Source organism: Argopecten irradians, chromosome 1 (genome assembly GCF_041381155.1).
Source record: "Argopecten irradians isolate NY chromosome 1, Ai_NY, whole genome shotgun sequence".
Taxonomy (NCBI): domain Eukaryota; kingdom Metazoa; phylum Mollusca; class Bivalvia; order Pectinida; family Pectinidae; genus Argopecten; species Argopecten irradians.
In genome coordinates this window covers 51,802,868-51,826,802 of record NC_091134.1, presented here as the reverse complement: position 1 = coordinate 51,826,802, position 23,935 = coordinate 51,802,868, and the positions used below count along the sequence as shown (strand labels likewise).

Below are 23,935 nucleotides of genomic sequence, written 5' to 3'. Positions count from 1 at the left end.
TCGTGCAATTTAAAAGCGACCACAGATCAACGTCATAATTTAAACCTTCGGGCAATATCGGAAACCCGAGTTGCATCACGTGACCAACTAGGATACCCGTACAGATCAGAACCTCCCGAGTTTTATCACGTAAATAAGAACGGCGATGCCCGTACAGATCGAAATATATCGGAACAGTTCGGAGACTATCGGTCTATTTAAACATATTGACATATTTAATAACTGTGTAAATACGGAAAGTTTAAAACTTAAGTAAGGAAAAACATGGAAAACATTTTAAATGCTTTTATGACAAAAAGAGAGAAAGTCATAGACCATGCAACCTTCATGCAGGGAATTATGTTGAAATATATCAATTTTGAAGAGTATAAGCGACTATTCAAGCGTTTTTGTTTTTCAAGGTTGTCGTTAGGTTTTACTATTATAATAGTATTACGGTTCGATTTGGAAGATCTAAAAGATGTATTTACCGATTATCATGTTCAAAGCGACACGAGAAGGTTAGTTGATAGTGATTTCACTCACCGTCATGACTGGGTATGTCTGGTTATGCTTAGTTTACGCGGGTTTTACACTTGTTTTCAAAAGATAACGGGTAATTCCTTTACGTGTCGTACGTATTTTATAATACTAGTAATACTATGATATATATTTGCTGAACATCATGGGTTTTTATGGTTTCTATTATTGGATTGTGGAACTTGTTTCGTCGTTCAACTCTTGGTTTGAAAGTAATTTTTTAGTATAATAGAAAGTCGTTTCTCACGCGTAGGAATACCGTTTACTCGGAATCAACCAGGCGCAACGTGGATTATATTATGTGGGTGGAAGAAAATGAAAAGGCTTTTGTGAATGAGAAAACGAGAAAATTAAATGACAAATATCGAATATTTTTTTGTCTATAATTTTAAGGGAGGCGTGACTTCAAAGCTACGGACTTAATGGACATTATCATGGACAAGGAAGAGACTGACGAAGTAATTCTCTGTGATGATGGTGAGGACAGTGAGGACGAAATTGGGCCAGACGCCGGTAAGTAATGTCTGTAGCTTATGGAACATAAACTCATATGTGACTGTTATAGCATGGTGATAGACCATCTTATTTCTTTTTACTTTATTTTCTGAGTATCAGCAAATGCCACGATTAATGTTTAAATTGTTTAATAATACTTTCTTAAAAAGTTATCAACAATGAATAACGATATGAAATTGTCACGATATGTATGCACATCCTAATATTTTTGTAAAATGTATGTTTGTGTTTAGTTTTAGAAAGTCGCCTGTCTTTACGATACTGAAATTTTTAAGTATCGTTATATAAAGACGTTTTAGACACATGTAGTGATTATTGACACGATGATAACAGGAAAATGTCTCAAACTGATATAATATCTTAAAACCGATGGTGGGTTTAAAGTTAATGCTAGTGACAATACAACAAAAGATGATTGTTTTGAAAATTTATAGGCATAGCAGCTGCCGGAGGTAACATAGCAAGGGGAGGCGATGAAGAAATGGAACTTTGTAAGTTGATTAAATGCCTTTGATAATGCAATATATATGCATGAATATACAACAATATATAAAATCACAATGAAATGCTTGAAAGGAGTAATCACAGTTTTCCTTTTGATGTTTCTTTTTTTGTTAAGCTAGCAAATATGCATGAGGAACCGCAATCTTTTCCAGGTTATACTATTATCATTCAGTTTTAAGCGAGGAATGAAATTAAACAAGATTGAGTTAAGAACTCAATTAAAAATGTACCTTTTTATTTATTTTGGGGTGTAACTTTACTACTATTTACTAATACCAATAATTTATTTCTGTATGTATATGCATCTTTTTTTTGTAAATACATAATAATATTTCTATTTTTTTTTATAAATTATTCCTCCATCTATGCTTAAGTTTTATTGTACTTAGCTTGTTAGTAGTAGAAAAGTAGTATGAATTTAAAAAAACGAAATAATGGAAATCTCTTTTTCAGCTCCTGCAGCGATGAAAAAAGAAAATGAATACCTAAAGAAGAAATTCAAGTGTAAGGTTTGTGATGAAATGGAGAGGTGTATTGTTTTTGTTCCGTGCGGCCATAGAGTAACGTGCCAGAGTTGTGGGGAACAGGCAAGCACCTGTCCACACTGTTATAGCAAGATAGACCAGCGTTACAAAACCTATTTAGGATGAGAAGATTTGTATACCCATATTAAAGTTGTTGTCATAGCAACTGATCAGGTGCCTATATTGCAGACGCGTTAAATCCGCCATTTAGGCATATTGACTGTTTCATTACTGTGATTGATTTGTAAAAAATATCATTGGATAGATAAATTGCATTCAATTAGAGTTTTGAGCTACGTAATATGAAACATCAATAAGTAATAATAAAAAACCCCAACATATTTGTTGGATTAATAACGGTATGGTTTATGCAAGTATGAATTCTTTTTGAATGTATTTTATCTATCGAATGAAATCCATGATTGAAAATAGTTTGTAGAAGTTGAGGTAGAGCGATAATGGATACACGACATGGATTTTATATATTGTTCACATGATGAATTTTATAGGTATCAGGGTTGGCAAATACAATGTATATACTATTCAAATATACAGTGTGCTTTAGTTCACTGTACCGATTGTTATATTTGAATGACAGGTATGAATAAGCTCAATATTCCACGTTTATACAAGTCTAGTCAATCAAAGTCTCGGTACAATTACAGATCTCATTTTTCAGGTATTATGCTGATTGTTTTTACAATGATGTACAGTGCAGCACTTGATATTAAATAGTTTTTTATGAGATACTGCCATTTGATAGAGTATGAAATGCAATGTAACATGACCAGGTGAACACCGGCACACCGTTGTACTATTGGATATCACCAGACCTGTGTAATGACAGTGGTGTCGTATCGACGATATAGCCATTCACTGCTGCTAGGGCAAGGCGTGTCGGTAAAAGTAAGCTTATTTGCGAATATGATTTCTTGATGTGAAAATATCGCAACATTCCGCAAGCAAAAGTAATTAGCCCAAAACAAGTAATGGAGTGTCACATTGAACAGTAGATAAACATAAAGGCATGGCCTACGCTAAATGTAGGTTATTCAGTTTGCATTATTTCAAACATTCTCCTCGTTAAAATAGATTTAAGTAATCAAAAGATTTGAATTCGAAATGATGAATGCTGGACATGTCTGTTTTATGACCTTCTTTATGACTAGATTCTTATCTTGGGTAATTAATCGGCTGTAGATAAAGAAGTTCGCTATACTAAAAGTTCGTTTAATGAATATTCCGATATTATTCTAAAAAGGGATTTTCTTCAGAAATTATAAGCTGTACAAGTTGATATATCCATAGGAAATTAGTGTCTTGGAAGACACAAGGTTAACATTCACAAGATGCTGTCTTTTACATAAAACATTAACTGTTAAATATTTGTATCAGATAAACTACTTATATATTATTGATAACATAACTTGCATGTTTTACCACGTAATACGGCCATGTCGTAATCTGAGAAATATAAATAAGATAGCAATAGTGTGAATTACAAGCACTTCAAATTTGTTCTGGGTAATATAAAACACGATCAAGCTCTTTTCCGATGTTTTCATAATTCCATAGAACATTTATATAATATCCGTCTTTTGCCTGCAAAGATCCAAAGATAACATTCGGAAATATAAGTTATGCTGAAATGAATTGTCCACGCAATAGTGATTGGCTATTTTTCGTTGATATTGAACCATTGCCGCTTACACAGAGACGGTCATTCCTTCGCCCAGGTACTCCGAGCCTCAGTCATACTGCCACTTACAAGGGTGCTGATATTAAAATGTGCAATCTTTGATATATGTTTCCTTACATTACAAGTTACCTTAACATTTGCCGTGTGTCTATATAAGTAGTGCGCATGATATGTACGGAAGTATGTGTTTTTTATATTATTATGCTCTAACACACTTGAAATGAAGCAAATTCTATTGTTTTTTATGTATCATAGCAACAAGTTAACAACACGTCTTTATGTATATTTTGTATGTTGTTATCGGATGAAGTTGTTCCTTGATATCATGTTATCGCGCTGTTGTTTGATGTTTCTATTCTCTTTATCTGTAGATATCTTGCTTTTGCCTTTGTTTCTCATTTTCATAAATACCACTTATTTTGTATCATTCATTATTGAGATACATCTTTAACTCATTAAGTTCAATCTGTAACTCATTAAGTTCATTTGGTCATGTACATTATCATTATCTTATATAAAGATTGAAAAAAACTCTCTCATCGTATCATGATATATTATACAACTGCGTTCTCATAGCTATTATCGCTGCATGATATGGCTTGCTTCAGCGTATTCCAGCTTTGTAAAATAATGTTTCTATTTTTTGCATTGATCGAAAGAAAGAATTGCGGCTTTGTAGAGATAATCTTGAATCGTTTCTACGAATTGTATCACGGTATAGTTTTCTTTGTTTACTAACTGTGCATGTAGCAATATTGAACGATCTCGACTGAAATAAAGTAAATTAATACGAATATTATTAATTAGAAACACATTTTGAGTTGCTTAATTTTGTATGCTATTGCTCTGTGATAAAGTACACTTAAGCATTTCATTAATGCTTACATTTTGGCAAACTAATATTTCAAGACTAATTCCCTTAGAAACTATCTATGTTGAAGATACGTATAATATGAAATTATCTTAATATTATTTACATTTTTTACTGAAAATATCAATATTGTGATCAATGATAAATTTCATCAATAAACAGGGAAGGTTTTTGAAATATTAGCTTGTGAAAGGAATGCCCTTGCTTGGCAAAGCGTATTGAGTGAAGCATGATTAAATATTTATCTTTGTACGCCTTTTCTGAACAATCACGTGGGTGGTTAATATATTATTGAGCATGGCATGACACAGGGTTCCCCATTTTAATCATCGTGTCCGTAGTCTTGTAATCATCATCATCATCATCATCATCATCACACAGCATATGCATTGGTAACATTTTCCTGATTTGAAAATTATTTCTCGGACTATATAACCTTATACAAGTACTAACAATTTGACAAACAATCTGTATATCAATATTAAAGTTATATGTGCCGTATTTTTCATACTTACGAATCAAGATGAGCTTTTGATATGTTATTTATTGCCAAAAGTTACCAACATTTTGAGAATTACAGTATTTTCAATGCTTACGTTTTAATTTTACGAGTACATATAAGAGCTGAAAAGGATTTTTGGCAGTACTGCCAAAAATCATTATATGTACATCTATAGTGAAGTGAAATGAGTACATACGGTCGGACCATGAAGCCAATTCGTGGTCTACAATTTCATTTAGCATTTTTATAATGTTATTAGTCATTGTAAAGTGATTTCTGCAGGTATGTTTCCATATAAACATACATAAGGCATGAAAACCAACAATTTTACAGTACTTAAATTCTGTGTTGCAACTAACGTTTGTCAGACATCTGGAACCATTTGAATGATTTTCACGGTTTAATTCATCAAACCGTACGGTTTTCAATAGATTAATGAAGAAAAAATAACTTGTCAAAATCTTCATCCAGTTACGGCACATATAACTTTAAGTAGTAATCGACAACTCTGCTACATCCATTGCACAGTTAAAATGAACAAAGACTTGAAATACTTTTTATCAATAACAACCTGAATTTTGAAGAATCTCAACGTCACAATGTTTTGGAATAAATCCAGCGGATGCCACCATTTTGTCACGACGTCATCAATTCTTGACGTCACGTCATTTTTAAATCACGTTTAGTCATGACGTCACACTGGATTTCCATCCAATGCCAAGTGCTCCAGGTTACACCACACTAACTACAAATTACATTTATATATTTAGCGAAGTCACTGGATATAAGGCGGATTACGGAATTAATTTTCATTTGTAATTACTATTATTAAAATATTTAGATGTGTAGGTTTCAAATATTGTCTAGTAGTGTGTGTTTCGTTTCTTGACGGGCCGGAATATAGTCCATGATATCAAGATATGGCCTCACTATAACCTTAATACATCATATGTACTATTGAATTCATGCACCTGTATACTTCGTAAAATGTTACCGCTAATGGTCTAATGTATCGAATAGTGTAATGTGTTGCTTCATGATCGTTATAGACTGAAGCCTTTGCAAGATACTTTTAATTAGATTCACTAATATTTTAAAATATAAATATACATTCCAGCATTTATGTTTCATCTTGTGAGTATTTTTGTTATTACAAAATAGGTGGATTTGCACATTATTTATTGATATCAATGTGAAATACACCGCATTCTTTCAGTAAAAAGGTTGCTACCCTACATTGCTTGATGGCTTTTGATTTATCAAGAATATAATGTAGTAACTTCACTAATGCTCATCATTTCACATGTTATATGTGACTTGATACATTTTGTAAATACGATATTTTCTAATTTTCTAAATAAAAAAATAATTATTTTTCAAATACACGTCAAGATAATATCATAATACCTTAAGCTTATACAATTACTTGTATTGAATATATATTATAATACTTTCGATGTGGGATGTTGATACATTAAGTTAATAATGTGCTTAATCTACTTCCCCTTATGCACCCACCCTAAATGGTATTTCATGAATTACATACATTGGATATAATACTTTATATATTAAGTCTATAAGTGAATTTACTTCATGTTGTCTATGTACATCAACTCAACTTACCATTCCGTATATATGTGGAGTTGATATATAACTATGTGATAACTTCACTTCACCTAATGCATCAACCTTACCTCATTCCATGTGAAATATGGGAGAAAGATATGCCTTTCACCTATAACAATCATGGGATATCCCTGTGAAGTATGGGAAAAGAGTTGTCTTTTACCTAACAACCACTGGATATCCTTGTGAAGTATACGAGAAAGTGTTGTGTTTTACTTGTACTAACCACGAGATATTCCTGTGAAGTATTGGAGAAAGAGGTTTCTCCCATATCTGACAGGGTTATCTCGCGGGAATAGAAAAGGACACCATTAATTGTAAACACTATAAAAATAATTCCTAATCTGATTTAAATTTAAATTTGGAGAAAAATAATCTTACATGGGTCTGTCAAATGGACAGGGATATATCAACCCTCGTGAAATATGATTTTGGCCGCCAACGCTCGGCAAGCCTTGGTTTGACCAGCCAAAATCTTTCACTCGGGTTGATATATCCCTGTCCACTTGACAGACCCATGTAAAATTCGTAGGATTCTAATAGCCTTTTGCCTATAATAACCACGGGATATCCCCGTGAAGTATGGGAGAAAGAGTTGTCTTATACCTATAACAACCACGGGATATCCTTTTGAAGTATGCGAGAAAGAGTTGCTTTTACCTATCAACAACGGGATATCCCTGTGAAGGATGGGAGAAAGACTTGTCTTTTACCCATAACAACCACGGGATATCCCTGTGAAGTATGATGGAAAGAGTTGTCTTTTAACTAAACAACCACGGGATATCCCTGTGAAGGATGGGAGAAAGAGTTGCCTTTTACCTATAACAACCACGGGATATCCATGTGAAGGATGGGAAAACGAGTTGTCTTTTTCCTATAACAGCCACGTGATATCTATGTGAAGGATGGGAGAAAGAGTTGCCTTTTACCTATAACAACCACGGGATATCCCTGTGAAGGATGGGAGAAAGAGTTGCCTTTTACCTATAACAGCCACGTGATATCCATGTGAAGGATGGGAGAAAGAGTTGCATTTTACCTATAACAACCACGGGATATCCCTCTGAAGTATGGGAGAAATGTATATCTTTACTTTACATCACCTGTATTCACTCTCATCCCACATACATTAGAGATATCCCTTGATACATTCCGTATATCTGGTATAAGAGTACATGTATTTATTGTTTACTTATTAAAGGTAGTGTTCAAGCTAATGTTAAAAATCCCATAAAAACTGCCCACAGTCCAATTTTCTTGAAACTTTGCATATTGTAACTACTACTAGTTGTCCCTTTAAAATGACACTTCTTTTTCCTTTTGTGATTTTAAAAAGGCCCAAAGGGCCTGAATTCTTTGTAGTCATTTTCATTAAAACTACCTGCACAAACATGCCAAAAAAGGTTAGCCTTTGTTAAATATTCTGCATTTTTTATTCATAAATCATTTGAGTAGATCGTATACTTTGTATTTAAGTCATTTTACTTAGATTTTAACAGAAAATTTTGTTTGAAATAATATTTTTCACGAAAAACTAACACTTTTTGGAAAAAACGAAAACGAAACATTGCTCTTTGTCATCTTATTTCACCCTGTTACTGGTTTTGTCCACAATTTTACCCCCATTTAAAAATACTCCTTTGACATTTCCTGTCGATGTGTAAATTAGGTTCAAAATTAAAATCCGGGAAGACTGTTTTTGAGTGACTTCAAAACAGAGAGTGCATGTAGCAACGGAACACTTCTTAATTAGTACACCTAGTTATACATTAAGTGAAAATCGGTGTACAGTAATAATTTTTGATGCTAAATATCATGGTAACACCTTTTAAAATATTGGTTGCCATGGTAACAAAACGGAGGCCTCTGATTGGCTGAAATTTAAATGATGTCAGAATTAAGTGAAAATTGGTATATATGTGTTACAAGGTATGCTGAATAACATGGTAACACTTTCAAAAAGATCAGTTGCCATGGAAACAAAATGGAGGCCTCTGATTGGTTGAAATTTAGATATTGTCAGATTTAAGTGAAAATTGGTATATATGGGTTATAAAATATGCTGAATAACATGGAATCCCTTTTTAAAAAATTGGTTGCCATGAAAACAAAATGGAGGTCTCTGATTGGTTGAAATTTAGATATTATTAGATATTAGTGAAAATTGGTACATATGGGTTATGGGGTATGCCGAATGAGATAGTAACAGTTTTAAATACATTGTTGCCATTGTTTCAAAATAAAAGCCGTCTGATTGCTCAAAATTAAGATTGTAGCCTTTGTGGTGCTGGTATTATTTTTAAATTATACATACTTTATTTGAAATTCAATTGTAACTCTGTTTCCCTCTTTAATCATTTTTAATTCATTTTAAAATAGTTTCTATCTACGTAAGAGAGATGGATAATCTTAATTTGTATCTTTTGAGTTTAAGTTGCTGACGAAAATATATTTCTTTCCAATAATTATTTGATTTCTGATATGAAAAGAGAAACTATTTGTTTCACCCAAGAGCATATCTAGTTGTTAGGTGTTTTTGTACTGGTAGGGAAGATGCATGCATAGAAATGCAATAATTTTAGAGTACATATGTTAACTAACAAAAAATTCTATCACTAACTGTTGTTTTATTATGGTGTCTATGATCAATTTTAAACTTATGGTCAACTAGGGCAAATATTGATTTTTTAGAAATTCCCCCCGCTACATTTCAGCCTATGAAATGCTGTTTTCCCGGATTTCATTTTTTTTGAAAAAGTATCTGTTATAAGATTATACCTATAGCATGTTTTTAAAATGGTTTAAAAGTGTTGACAAAATCGATAACATGCCAAATATTTTGAGCAAACCCAATATCCTCAATTTTTATCCTGACAAAATTTGAGGTTTTTTTGCTTCAAATCAATTTGTCGTAAAAATAATTCGTAAATATCATTATAAATGGATATGAAATAAAGAATGAAGTATCTTTTATTAACAAAACTAATTAGAAAATAAAAATTATGTTCAAAAGATGGACACAAGGGGTCCCCTTGCCACATACCCAAAGCAATTTTAGAAAACATCATTTCAGGCCCTTTATGCCTTTTTAAAACATACAAAATAAATAAACAGCACATAAAAGGTAGTTATGTACCTAGACCATGCAAAATTTGAAAAAAAATCGGCACGTGGGCGGATTTTGCAACCCCACCTTTTTAAATAATCTCACTATGAGGAGTATATGCTTAATGTATCTAGTCATATATCCGATATATGCAATTTGAGTTCAGATTGATGTCTTAGGTAAAATGAATTAAACATATGAGAACGCTAAATGTTTCAACTTTTTTTTAAAACTATTATATAGAATAGAGCTGATACTTCAAATAAAGTTATGTAAATGCTCGTATATACTTATCATCTCATATTGAAATAATGTAAAGTTGAATTGATACAACAGGGAAATGAAGTAAATACTTATGCATTAAGTCCTATATCCAATGTATGTGAAGCTGATTTATTAGTTAGACTGGAGCTAACATTTATTTATGATTAAAATATCGACTGTTTATATTGAAAGTACGTAAAATGGATACCATAAGAAAAGCAAATTAAATGCAAATATATTCTTAACTTTACAGGTCATATTTCCAATGTTAGGATGGGTGCATTACGTGAAGTTACGTAACATATATAGAAAAAAGGCCCTTCAACCCAGGTGGCTTTCATACATAAGTAAAATTGGCTTAAAATTGATCATTGGGGAAAGTGGTCTATAAGTGGTCTTTTGCAACCGATTTGAAAAGCCTCAAAGCAGAGAAGGGAAGTAACAAATTTTCACAGAGATAATCCGTTATATTTCTGGTTAATATCAATAACTGATGTATACATCGACTTATTTGATATTTAACCTTTAAGTACTCATAAAATAAAATATCTGTGTTTGTTGCATATATAAGAATTGGTATTGAAAACACATGGATGATGAATTTAGTTTTTTTAATGGCATGATAAAAAGACTAAAGGGGTAAAGTGAAGTGAAGTATACTGGTGCATGAATTCAATAGTACACGTGATGCATTATGGCTATAATGAGGGCATATCTTGATATCGACATTTACTGCATTATGGTATAACATACCTTATACAATTGATTCTTAAGCACACACATGTATAGGCTTTAATAAGTTCATTTTGATGCAATAAGAAACATGGATGATTTAAGGGGTCCAACGACTATCTTTTCATTCTGGGTACTTAAAACTGTTATACAGAAATAAATGTATATACCGTGATTACAGCACCTAACCTTTTTCGCCGAAGGACGGCCTTCTTAAAAAAATGGGGTTGCAAAATCCGCTCACGCTCCGATTTTTTCTTCTTTAAATTTTGCAGTATTAAATGTGCATTTTATCTTTTTTGTATTTTTAAAAAGGCAAGAAGTGCCTAAAATGATGTTATCTAAGAAAACTTTGGGTATGTGGCAAGGGGACCCTTGTGTTCACCTTTTGAACATATTTTTTTTGTATTTTTTAATCATTTTTGTTAATAAAAGATACTTCATTCCTTATTTTATATCCATTGGTAATACTATTTATACAAGCAGCATGTTTTGGCAAGATAAAAAGAAAGAAATGAGCATGTATTTTCGTCAGCAACTCAAGCTCAAAAGATACAAATTAAGGTTATTCATCTTTCTTATGTAGATAAAACTATTTTAAATTGAATTAGAAAATATTCAAGAGGGAAACAAATCTCAAAATAATAACAGCGCAACAAAGGCTACAATCTTAATTTTGACCATTCAGATTACCTTTATTTTGTTACAATGACAACAATGCTTTTAAAACTGTTACTGTCTCATTCTGCATACTCCATAACCCATATGTACCAATTTTCACTTGTATATGTTAATATCTAAATTTAAACCAATCAAAGGCCTCCATTTTGATTCCATGGCCACCAATCTTTTTGAAAGTGTTACTATGTAATTCAGCATGATTCATGACCCCTATTTACTAATTTTCACATAAACTTGACAAAATCAAAATTTTAACTATCAGAGGCTTCCGTTTTGTTACCATGACAACCAATATTTTCAAAGGTGTTTCAATGATATTAAGCATTTAAAATTATTTCTATACATTAATTCCACTTAAATTGGAGTCTGGACTCATAAACTGGAATTGTATAGCTAGGTATATTAACAAAGAAGTGGTCCGTTGCTACCTGCACTCTCAATTCTCTCAAAAACTGTTTTACCGTGTTTTAATTTCGATACTAGTTTACATATAGATAGAAAATGGCATGTGAGTGTTTTAAATTGGGCATAAAATTGTGGACAAAACCCGTAACAGGGTGAAATGAGATGACGAAGAGCAATGTTTCGTTTTCGTTTTTTTCCAAAAGTATTAAATTTTCGTAAAACTTATTATTTCAAACAAAATTTTGTGTTAAAAATCTAAAAGCAATGACTTAAATATAAAGTATACGATCTACTCAAATGAGTTATGAATAAAAAATGTAGAATATTTAACAAAGGCTAACTTTATATTGACATATTTGTGCAGAAAGTTTTAATGAAAATGAATACGAAGATTTCAGGTCCTTTGGGCCTTTTTAAAATCATAAAAGTAAAAAGTATTGTCACTTTAAAAGACAACTTGTTCGATATACAAAGTTTCAAGAAAATTGGGCTGTGAGCAGTTTCTATGGGATTTTGTAACACTAGCTTGAACACCACCTTTGACAATCTGCACTTGTTACCTGTATCTCTCAGAAATCACATACCGCTTCCTAATATATATATATATAAATCCCTTACCCAATCTTAATGACATTTGAAAAGACAAAAATGTTCGACGTGAAGCTCTCTGCTTTAGTTCACCTGGTCCAAAGGACCAATGTGAGTTTATGCTACATCGTGGCGTCGGGGTCAACAATTCAAAATATCATCTTCCTCTGGTCGGATTTTACCATATTTGACCGAATGATTGATTGACGGGCATATACATTATTTCTTTAGTTAACAGGGTAATACCTTAAGCATTCCGATGGGATGGGGATTCGAAATTACCCTAAATGGTTAGACCTACCCTTTCTGATACAAACAACGTCTAAACAACTTATATAATTGACTCATAGAATCACTAAGGGACGATAATTGTAAATAGTTAAGCTTAACAGTCCGCGGCGGAGGGATATGTCCGAAAGGGTAAACCTATCCGTATTCTTTTAAGATAACATGACTCACTGATGCATTGCTGATAAATGGTAAATCCCATAGTAACATGGCATTTGTGATGAATCCAGGCGTAGTTTAAAGCCAGTTTATGATCATTGATATTCCAATTATGAAATTATTTTGTATAGCTTTGAGTTTCAGTTTAGATTAAAGTTTGCTGTTGCTCATTTATTTTTCATTTCTGAAAGGATTTCGATCAAACGAAAGATAAGACATGATCATAAAAATGCAGATTGCTGTTGATAGAAAGTCAAAGTTAACCGTACTGTTGCTAGTTCAGTAGTTGGTCAATGTCAACCTTATTGTTCCTGTTTTAATTAATTGTGAGTGATTTCCTGCTTTACTCCTTTATTCAGTATAACTCGTCATAATCGGCTCTTGTCTAATACGGAGCCGTTGATTCCGGCGTAATTATATGACCGTTTCCTTCTTAATTTATAATAATTTCAACTTGTATGATCAAGAAGCTGACATCGGTCAAATATGCTGGTTTCTGTGCAGTCGGTTTAGGCAGGTTTCACTATATTTACAAATACTACACCGCTGACAGGACAGATTCAATAGTTATCAATTAATCAATAAATGACAGTTAATCAGGTATTTACTCATGCAAATGAAGAAACTGTGGTTATTTTGCTCTTAAGCTCTACGTAATAAGTGTTTAATTTAATATGGAGGGAAAGGGAAATGTATTTCTTCTAGACTAGATCTTTTTGTTATATTTTGAGCATGTATGTACCTTTAGTAACTGTCGGCGTTGTAGCATCATAATTTTTGTCATATCTCATCTTTGGTAATTACTGATATACCCGATAATCTGTCAGCAATCTTATTAACATTAACTCTTCTTTTCTTTCCCTCATCTACTATGCCATATTATGCCATTGGCGTTTTACTAATTCATTACTTTTCAAATGTATTAATTTTAAGGTAAAATCGGTCGTTCAAAAGGATATATGATGCTTTGATACATATCTACAATGCATTTGCTTCATTTCAAAAACAATCCGACACTGGAAGTCCATATACATATACAGGTAAGTAATGTTTGAGAAGGTAAAATATGTAATATAGAAGATAAAAAGGCGTATTTCGCGACTCGGATATGGTCTGCATGAAAAGGTAAGTCAAGTTTTGTTCAGTTAAAGTTCTTAAATTTATCCTTTATGCTTTTATAAGAAAATAATTTGTGCCTTTCTGTTACGGATCAGGTTTTCACACTTAACGGTTATAACTTTTAATCATAAGCATGCTATGCATGATCTTCAAGCCATGAAACACTTTGTTTTACTGTGACTGCATGAACAAAAACTTATTCAACTATGTGTAATACTTTTAACTATACAATACAATAACCTTTAGCAGTTAAATGTCTCCATAGTAAATTCATATAAAATCGCCCTACTGTATGTAATATTGAATACATTAATAAGCATAATTTAATTGGTGATGGAATCAATTGCATACTAATCAACTAATACCAAAACATTTAACAAAATGATTGTGCAATGTTTGTAAACTTTTACACAATTTACTAGACAAACACTGCCATGATTGTATGAATGGGACGCAGATGCTTTCTTTTTAAGTTACCTTTTTTGATTCTCTAAATTGTAGAACATCATAAGATGGTAGACTACTCAAATCGCCTTTTGTCTGTAGTCAATGGTCACTTTGTCTGCTCGGAATCTGTTCTCGTTATCGTTACAAGAAGTAAATGGTGAGGAGCACATTCCCAACTAACATGGTACTCTTCTCCCGTTTTGTTATTCGATTTTGAAACCAAATTGGAAACGACAAGCGCCAAGCAAATCGCCCATAGGTTTATCTTAGTTTCTCGTTTTCTATTTCAGGACTGATTGACAATATTGTAGACAAATGACCATAATTAATATCTGTGTTTCTGTTATCTTTCCTGTCATTCCGAAATTTTCCAAAATCATAAAGGACTAGGTATGGTAAGGGTCTTTTGTGGCCCCCAAATCCGCTATTTTTCAAAGTCTGTTATTTTAAGATGTTAATCTTGCATTTCAAATCTTAACTACATACCCGACATATTTGATAGTGTTATTAGGTAATATAGCAGTTCTAGTTGCCATGGCAACCATTTATATTATTTATATTTAAATTATGCAAAATGTGAAAATTTCATCAAAATGGACCTTTTTTATGCAGTTTTTCATCTATTTAACATAGAGCGCATTCTAGAACAAACTTTATATTTCTCAAAATGATGTATTCTTCGTGTCTGCTAATTCCTTTGAAATATAAAGTTTGTTCTAGGTTGTGCTCTATTGCTTTTAAAAGAAAAACTATCAAAAAATATGCCAAAATTGACCAAATTTTCAAATTTGCATAATTTATGCAAAGTTACCATGGTTATAGAGCAAAAACATACTTTCTGTCAATAAAAATATCATTAAGTTTTTATCAGGGGCGTATTCAATATTTCAAACGCAGCAACTTAATTTCTAAATACTTAATTTGAATTTTGGTAGAATTAGGGGCAAAAAAGAGCCATTACCATATCTAGTCCTTTGTCACTAATTCCATTCAGAAGCTATCTTAGTTGTCCGTATTCAATTTTAAAATTGATCGGAGTCAATGCTTAAAATGCAGTAATTGATTTGGAAAGTTTACAAATATAATTTAATTTACTGCATAAAGGAAATAGATAACACGTCCTTTTCGGGATAACATGACGTGGGTAAAGTAAGATTTACCTTCGATTAGTCCCCAAACCTCCGGTGATTGTGATGTGATTTTTCTGACTTCACATTCCACTGAAGGTGGTAAACCCGTATTGATGGAGCAGAGAAAAAACATTAGTATTTCAGTCGATGGTTTAAGCTTTCAATGATGAACACCAAGGTCTCCGTGGGATCATTGTGTTTTTAAAGCATGTCATTTATAAACTCGCAATTTCTCTTTACGTTTTTATGTGATACCTGGTGCTTTAACGAATGATACATTGGTTTTATTTTTTACGATACTAAGTGCATGCATGTTACATAAATGAACTATCTGTATTTTCTTGTGTAGTTTGTCAAATTTAAATTATTAAATACTTTTTATCACCACTTTGATATTGATACACAATGTTAGTACAGTTAAAGCATTTTGTGATATAAGTTTTACAGGTAACAATGACTAAAATGTTTTACTTTGCATCACTTTATTTGTCTCGACAGTAATAGCGATATACGTATGTAACTACATGACATGAATACGGGTACTTTTAGTATTTCTCAAAGTACTTCCAATGTTAAATTGACATTATAAATGAGCAATAATGGTTTTTTTAAATATATGTACATGTTTTTATAGCATTTTTATAACTATGTTTTCGCAATTTATTTATGTCTAGCATTCGTGCCATACTCATCTGTCCTTGTACCCTATAAACTTTATATCTCACTTAGACTGTTTGGTTCGTATTACAAGTTAACGTTATTCTGTTATGTAACGTTTTATTCTCCACATATTATGATGCAATGTCTCTGTGATCATATACTGAAATACTCAAAATGTGAATAACAGATATATAGTTATGTGTATTTTATCCTCTTTGCTGTATGCAACAATCAAAGGAAACCCGGTTAAAGTGTCAAACCTATTCTAAAGTTAGGGAAGAGGAGTAGGAAGATACGGAGGAAGAGAAGGAAGGGCAGGAGAAGGAGAGGAATGGCGTGTAAAAGACGAAATGAAATAAGGGAGTGGAATAGCAGAACTAAAATATGGAATGTATAAATTGAACTGAACGTCGGAGTAAAATTAATATTCACCAAAGCTGTTGCTGATCTAGTAATTTACGAAACATTGGATTATGAACCAGGAGCTGCCTTTGCAGATCTACATCTGTTCGCCTGAGGAACAATGCTCAACAATATTATTAAACGAGACATTCACAGTCATTAACCGTCGTCCTCTTGATACAGACAGACGAAAGTGAACGTGGTATCTAAATCCGAGCTATTGCCTTCGATAGCCAACATCTACTGAACAATACCAGAAGCAATAATAAATCAACATAGTGGAGTTTCATCATGGTAATGACCAAATAAATTGCTCAAAGACTTACTCAACTAAAATCCTGAAGACAATCAAATGTAAACATATCATCTGTGAAGATATTCGTTATCATGAAGAATAGACACATCCCAGCATTGTATTTCTGCCTCTAAGATTTACTTTATGAATGACCCTAATAAACAGTCCTACCGAAGTCGACCAGTGCTTTGACAGAAAAAAACACACCACAATAAAACCGACCTAGTGAAACTAACACTAACTATCACTTATAACCAGAGCAATTGGATATCATCAAACAAAATATGAAATATGTGTCGTAAAAAACGTTATCTTCGGCATTCAAAAGTTATATATTGTTAACATGTATAAATGTATTGTTTGTAAATCACAACCATACTTGTTCATATGGACCACAAAATTGAGTTCAAATGTGACATTTCCATTAATAATATAGGACGCGAGTCCCATATTTTAATGGCAACGTTTTAACAACCCCTGAAACAATAGCCTAAATGAGCACTACAGTAGCAATGTCATAAAAGGGTGAAATTGAAGGAGGGTGAACAACAAATCATACTTTTAGTCCCATTTTCTTAAATGAAAAACTCATACCAATAAACTAAATTCACAAACATTGAAATATAATACTTTTATGATTGTTTAAATCATCGTCTGAGAGATATAATATACATACTGAGTGCATTGTGCCTACCCTAGCGCGGTGGATTTAAGGGTTTGTACAGTTTTAAAACTAAATGAAATTTGGTCATGAGATCATTGAATAGAATAAAACTTCTTCGTCTCTTTGAGAGGGGGTTAATGCTGGTAAAGGGGTTCATGTTGTACCCACCGTAACTCAAAGGCTCTGCCAGCAAGTCATATGTCACACGTCCAGCTTATGCAACGTACCCCTGGAAATGTAGTTATACTACAGCAGAGTGACAATGGCGACGGCCTATATTTCTACTCAAAACAAATGCATGGCATTCTAATAACGTTAATAAAACCTAAAGCGGAAGATAAAAAGTTTTGACGGAAGAATGTAGTTTATCAAAATTAACTCGGCTGATTATTGTCACTTCTATTTGAATCTCCAATACACTCGGACATTTATTCGACCGTAGGTTCCTAATGCCTTGATGTTTTTGTTATTTCAGATGGAAGTAAAAATATATGATAGTTTAATAATCATAGGAATTCATTCAAGGTTTAATTAAAGATAAAATTCTCATTAAAACTGTGTTGGAAGATTATCAAACACTTCATTCATTTTTTCATGTATTTTGATGATTTCAATGTTTATCTGTGTCTGAAATCTTTGAAACTCCTGTTTTTTGTAGGATCCCTTAACTGTTTACAACAACAAGGAACGGTAGTATGTGGCCTAGAAAAGAAACTATTTTTGCTATGATTGACTACGTACTGTTTCATCTAAATAAATATTTCAACATGAAACGTCATCAGGCATTATGGTTTACGGAAGACAATTTACATGAAAATGTCATGTTTCTGAAGTGTAAAGGTATGGAAAGACGATATGGAAAAGACACTACTTACTAGTGAAGGATTTTGGACACGACAGTCGTTTTTAGCAGATATTTTGATGGATAAATGGTACTCTATAAAGCCATTTATTATGTACATGCATTAGCATACCTGCTACAGTCGTCGACCGTGCACTGTGACAATAATCCGTCATCATCGTCTGATAACAACACAGCAAACTTTGAGACAAATTTCATGAACTGATTGACCAAGTACGGTTTCATCGAATCTACGTAAGTCATTGTGATCAAAGGTTTCCAAAGAAGATGCTACATGAAGATATGGGACAGAAATTGAACTTGATGTCACAGTATCCTGCCACGAAAGGAAATGAATAAAAAGAACTTTCAGTTTCTGGTGCAGTTTTGAAGATCAACACCCATGCAGAATGAAATAAAGAAGATTCAGAAACATTTCATTTCTAAAATTTCTTACAACCAACATTCGAATCATGTTACTTACTCATAGCATCATTATTTACCACATTACCTTTATCTGTGATAACAAGCTTTCATTTTTGTTCTCTCATCTAACAAGGTTCACTTTCATCGGTTCTTGGCTTCCTTGGCTTTGCCTCGCTTTAGGCTTTCTATGGGTAGAGCGTCCGCCCAAGCGAGGAAGGTTATGGGTTCTGTTCCCTGACCGAGACAAACCAATGTCTCTAAAATTGGTACTTACTATCCTCAGCTTGACGTTCAGCATTAAATGAGCGATAGTAAGGGGTGACTCCGAAGGCTGAATCGGGGTCATAACAATGATTGAGCCATAGCTGTGAAAAGATGCTACAAGAAAATAACCTGGTAAGCCATTTCATGTAAACGTACCGATATTTTGTATGTCCGTCCATTCAACAAACCTTTAGGGTATATACTTCAAAACATTCCGAACAAACGATCTTATAAATTGTCCGAGTATTAGTATGTAATACTTACAAACCAATTACTCCTTAACACCTACCTAGAACCGAATATATACACATTGTTTTGTAAAAATACCTGATCGGCGTACATTTGTATGTAGGCGAACGGTGTTTCCCGGTCTCCACAGCAAACACTGATTTGCAAAGTCTTCTTAGCCTGCACACGAAATTACACAGACAATAGGATAAAGACGATAGAAAATCATCATCATTAGAAGCAGTGGTGATAACCACAAAAAAGCAACAACAAACGACAAAAAAAAGAAAAAAAAAGAAAAATAACAATAAAAAAGCAACAGTTAAAACAACAACAACTTCATACCAACATGTATTCATTGATCAGTATATTACGATAATGTGCTTGACCTGAAACAGAAAAAAATGTCAAAATACAAAAAAATAAAAAAAATTGGTAAACAATATTTATCATCATTATGTATTACATTATCATGGCCATATGTTGTAGTTTCATGTAAAGGTATACCGCCTTTATGGTGATGATGTGTTTTATCGTTTATTAGATGTTCGAACTGTTTTGTTTACTCTTATACAACATGTATGATTTGTTTTATACACAATAGGTGTCGGTATTGGCCAATTTGCGCACTATTTTGAACAGTGATGAACATATATTTTGTATGAAGATATCTTATGAAACATTTTTCTTGTCTCATGGTGTTTCTCTAGACATGGATCCGCCTACGCTTCTTGTACTCTTGATGAAGAGTAGGCGGATGGGAACTCTTGCCTAGCGAAGATAATGTTTCTTATTTCGTTCTTATTTGGAAGTTTAATATAATTATATAACACAAAATTTTTTATACTTTAACATATTAATATGTTTACCGTTGAAGATGTTTTACGTAAAATTTGAGGATGATGTTATCGAAAGATTTTCTGTATTCATAACTACTGATGTGTGTTCAATTGACTGCGATTATACAGTTATATACATTTTTATATTGATTTTTTACACTTGTATAGTTTTTTTGATGGTTATGTAATATTTGCAAACGTAAACCAAACTTGACAACAATATTTATATTCAATATTAACGAATATTTTATATGTATATGTATGCATACAGGCGTTATGATTTCCTGTCATTTCTTTTCTAAAAAATTTTTCGATATATCGCTTATTACCTTTTACGCATGATTTTATACTTTTATATTAAATTTTAAACTAATACATAACACTTTTTACGATAAACGTTTTGCTTTATTCATCAACTTAGTATACAGTATCTAGCATAGGTTATCTATAGGATGGTATCTATTTAAGGCATTCATTGTCATGCCATTTTTTCGAATTATGAAGTTAGCTCAATTTTCACATTGCGTGGCCACGCATGTGAGGTTCGTTTAATCCCCAAACAAAACATTAGAGGTATTTAAGCAGAAATTGTTCGAATTTTATCCGCTAGAATAATTATATGCCTGTGGCGTCCCATTATTTGTTATAATAGTTATTAAGATAATTTTTTCATAATATGTCATTTCATACCCCTAATATCCAGTATTAATTTTACGAGATTGTATGGTAAATGGTATAACGTCAGATATATTATGTAACTCATTTTGAGGATTTAAGGATAGCTCGCCAACACTTAAAAATGAAATATTGTTTGATAAAATACATTAAATATGTAATAAATACTCATTGATGATACCATACGTACATGAAGAATGCGATATGTGAAAATTAAAATATGTTGTATCTATCATGTACTGTTAATTTGCATTTGTATTATTCACATATGAATGTTACTATTATACCCAGGCACAATGTCTTCAGATCAATTTGATATGTAAAGAATTTGGCCTGAATTTCACCTAAAATAATCTACATACATTTATGAAGTCAATTTTAATTGAAAAAACCTCATGCCATTTTCAAAGGTCAAATTTTCAAGTTCATTAGGTTGAAATTTCTCAGTGTAATGCAAGTCAATTCAATATCTTTCACGTAAATTTTACCTTAAAATTGTCCGAAATATCTGTCTAAAGAAAAATGTATTTATTTATTCTTTAGATAACCTGATTATGACATGAGCTTACATGAAGACTTATTGCCTGTATATATTTATATATCAATATATAAAATCCTTATAACAAGATATTGCTACATGAGTATATCGTGATGTTTGTCAATTATATTAGAACATTAAAGTGTTCGGCGTACTACATATTATATATGATGGTATTTTCTGTGCGTTTGTTTAACGTTCTCCACATCAATATAACCAGATTAACATTTTTCAAGTTTTCAAGTCATCCATTATTTTTCTGTATTGTTTTGGGTTAGGGGTTGAGTTAACTTTAAAGATGCTCCACCGCATACAGAGCATAAATGACATTTATAATTTGAACAATAATTGGTGTTTAATCGTGTATATATATGTCTAATTAACACAAAAAATATGATAAGATAATTTATTTTGCCTTTGGTGCACGCGCAGTCAGTATTTCATTCCATATAGGATATAGTGACACGGAATTTTTTCGGGATGCAATTAATTATTTTTTATATTTTGAACTTAAAATAAAATTAGACGCTCAAACTTTTCAATGGTGGTAATGGTGTGAAGTAAGTAACTTTTGTAACTGAAGAAAAATACTAAATCGTTTCCTCCTGTTTTTGATGGCGAAAAAATACCATTTGTCAGCGGTGGAGCATCTTTAACCTTTAATCATGTTAATCAGATCGGTTGTCATGGATGCCTTATTCTTAAGCCTGAAACATTTCCGCCTGTTCATAGCAAAAATAAAATACCATTTCTATTTAAGTTGATCAGGTTTACTTTAGTATATATTTGAAGAAATGCTCCTAATTGATGTTAGACAAAATCTCAATGTAATAAATGACACTTGGTATCCCATACGTACCAACTAGGTTTAGGAAAATTAACCTTAATGTTATTAATTCTATTACTATAATCCCCTTTTAGTATGAACTAGAAATGTCACTAAAAGATAAATACTCGCACAATGATGCTAACAGGTATATCATGTCCAGTTTCAGTACATCTTTACGTAAGTGTACATTTAAGCTAAACACGTTTTATCTACTACAAATTGACCCGAGACTCTACAATGACCGAAGACTACTACAAATTGACCCGAGACTACTACAAATAGACCCGAGACTACTACAAATTGACCCGAGACTACTACAAATTGACCCGAGACTACTACAAATAGACCCGAGACTACTACAAATTAACCCGAGACTGCTACAAATTGACCCGAGACTACTACAAATAGACCCGAGACTACTACAAATAGACCCGAGACTGCTACAAATTGACCCGAGACTACTACAAATAGACCCGAGACTACTACAAATTGACCCGAGACTACTACAAATAGACCCGAGACTACTACAAATAGACCCGAGACTACTACAAATAGACCCGAGACTACTACAAATTGAAATAGACCGAGACTACTACAAATTAACCCGAGACTCTACAAATGACCCGAGACTACTACAAATAGACCCGAGACTACTACAAATAGACCCGAGACACTACAAATGACCCGAGACTACTACAAATAGACCCGAGACTACTACAAATAGACCCGAGACTACTACAAATGACCCGAGACTACTACAAATAGACCCGAGACTACTACAAATAGACCCGAGTACTACAAATTGACCCGAGACTACTACAAATTGACCCGAGACTACTACAAATAGACCCGAGACTACTACAAATTGACCCGAGACTGCTACAAATTGACCCGAGACTACTACAAATAGACCCGAGACTACTACAAATTGACCCAATAGACCCGAGACTGCTACAAATTGACCCGAGACTACTACAAATAGACCCGAGACTACTACAAATAGACCCGAGACTACTACAAATTGACCCGAGACTACTACAAATAGACCCGAGACTACTACAAATTGACCCGAGACTACTACAAATTGACCCGAGACTACTACAAATTAACCCGAGACTGCTACAAATTGACCCGAGACTACTACAAATAGACCCGAGACTGCTACAAATATGACCCGAGACTACTACAAATTGACCCGAGACTACTACAAATTGACCCGAGACTACTACAAATTAACCCGAGACTACTACAAATTGACCCGAGACTACTACAAATTGACCCGAGACTACTACAAATAGACCCGAGACTACTACAAATAGACCCGAGACTACTACAAATTGACCCGAGACTACTACAAATGACCCGAGACTACTACAAATTGACCCGAGACTACTACAAATAGACCCGAGACTACTACAAATTGACCCGAGACTACTACAAATTGACCCGAGACTACTACAAATTGACCCGAGACTACTACAAATTGACCCGAGACTACTACAAATTGACCCGAGACTACTACAAATTGACCCGAGACTACTACAAATTGACCCGAGACTACTACAAATTGACCCGAGACTACTACAAATGA

The 23,935-nt window shown here is 32.9% G+C and overlaps 1 protein-coding gene across 2 annotated transcripts in view; it reads left to right on the top strand.

Annotated features, from left to right (window-relative positions):
• Positions 1-21,681, top strand: part of LOC138332586 (uncharacterized) — a 65,763-nt gene extending 44,082 nt beyond the window's left edge. Inside the window, exons 24-27 of one of the 2 annotated variants that reach the window (XM_069280594.1) lie at positions 913-1,032; positions 1,470-1,526; positions 1,993-2,043; positions 18,363-21,681. In XM_069280594.1, coding sequence (XP_069136695.1) covers positions 913-1,032; positions 1,470-1,526; positions 1,993-2,043; positions 18,363-18,364 — 230 coding nt within the window. In that variant the 3' untranslated portion in view covers positions 18,365-21,681. Of the gene's footprint in view, positions 1-912; positions 1,033-1,469; positions 1,527-1,992 lie in introns of both variants that reach the window. The other variant, XM_069280589.1, reaches the window with a different exon arrangement.
• Positions 21,682-23,935: the final 2,254 nt, after the last annotated feature.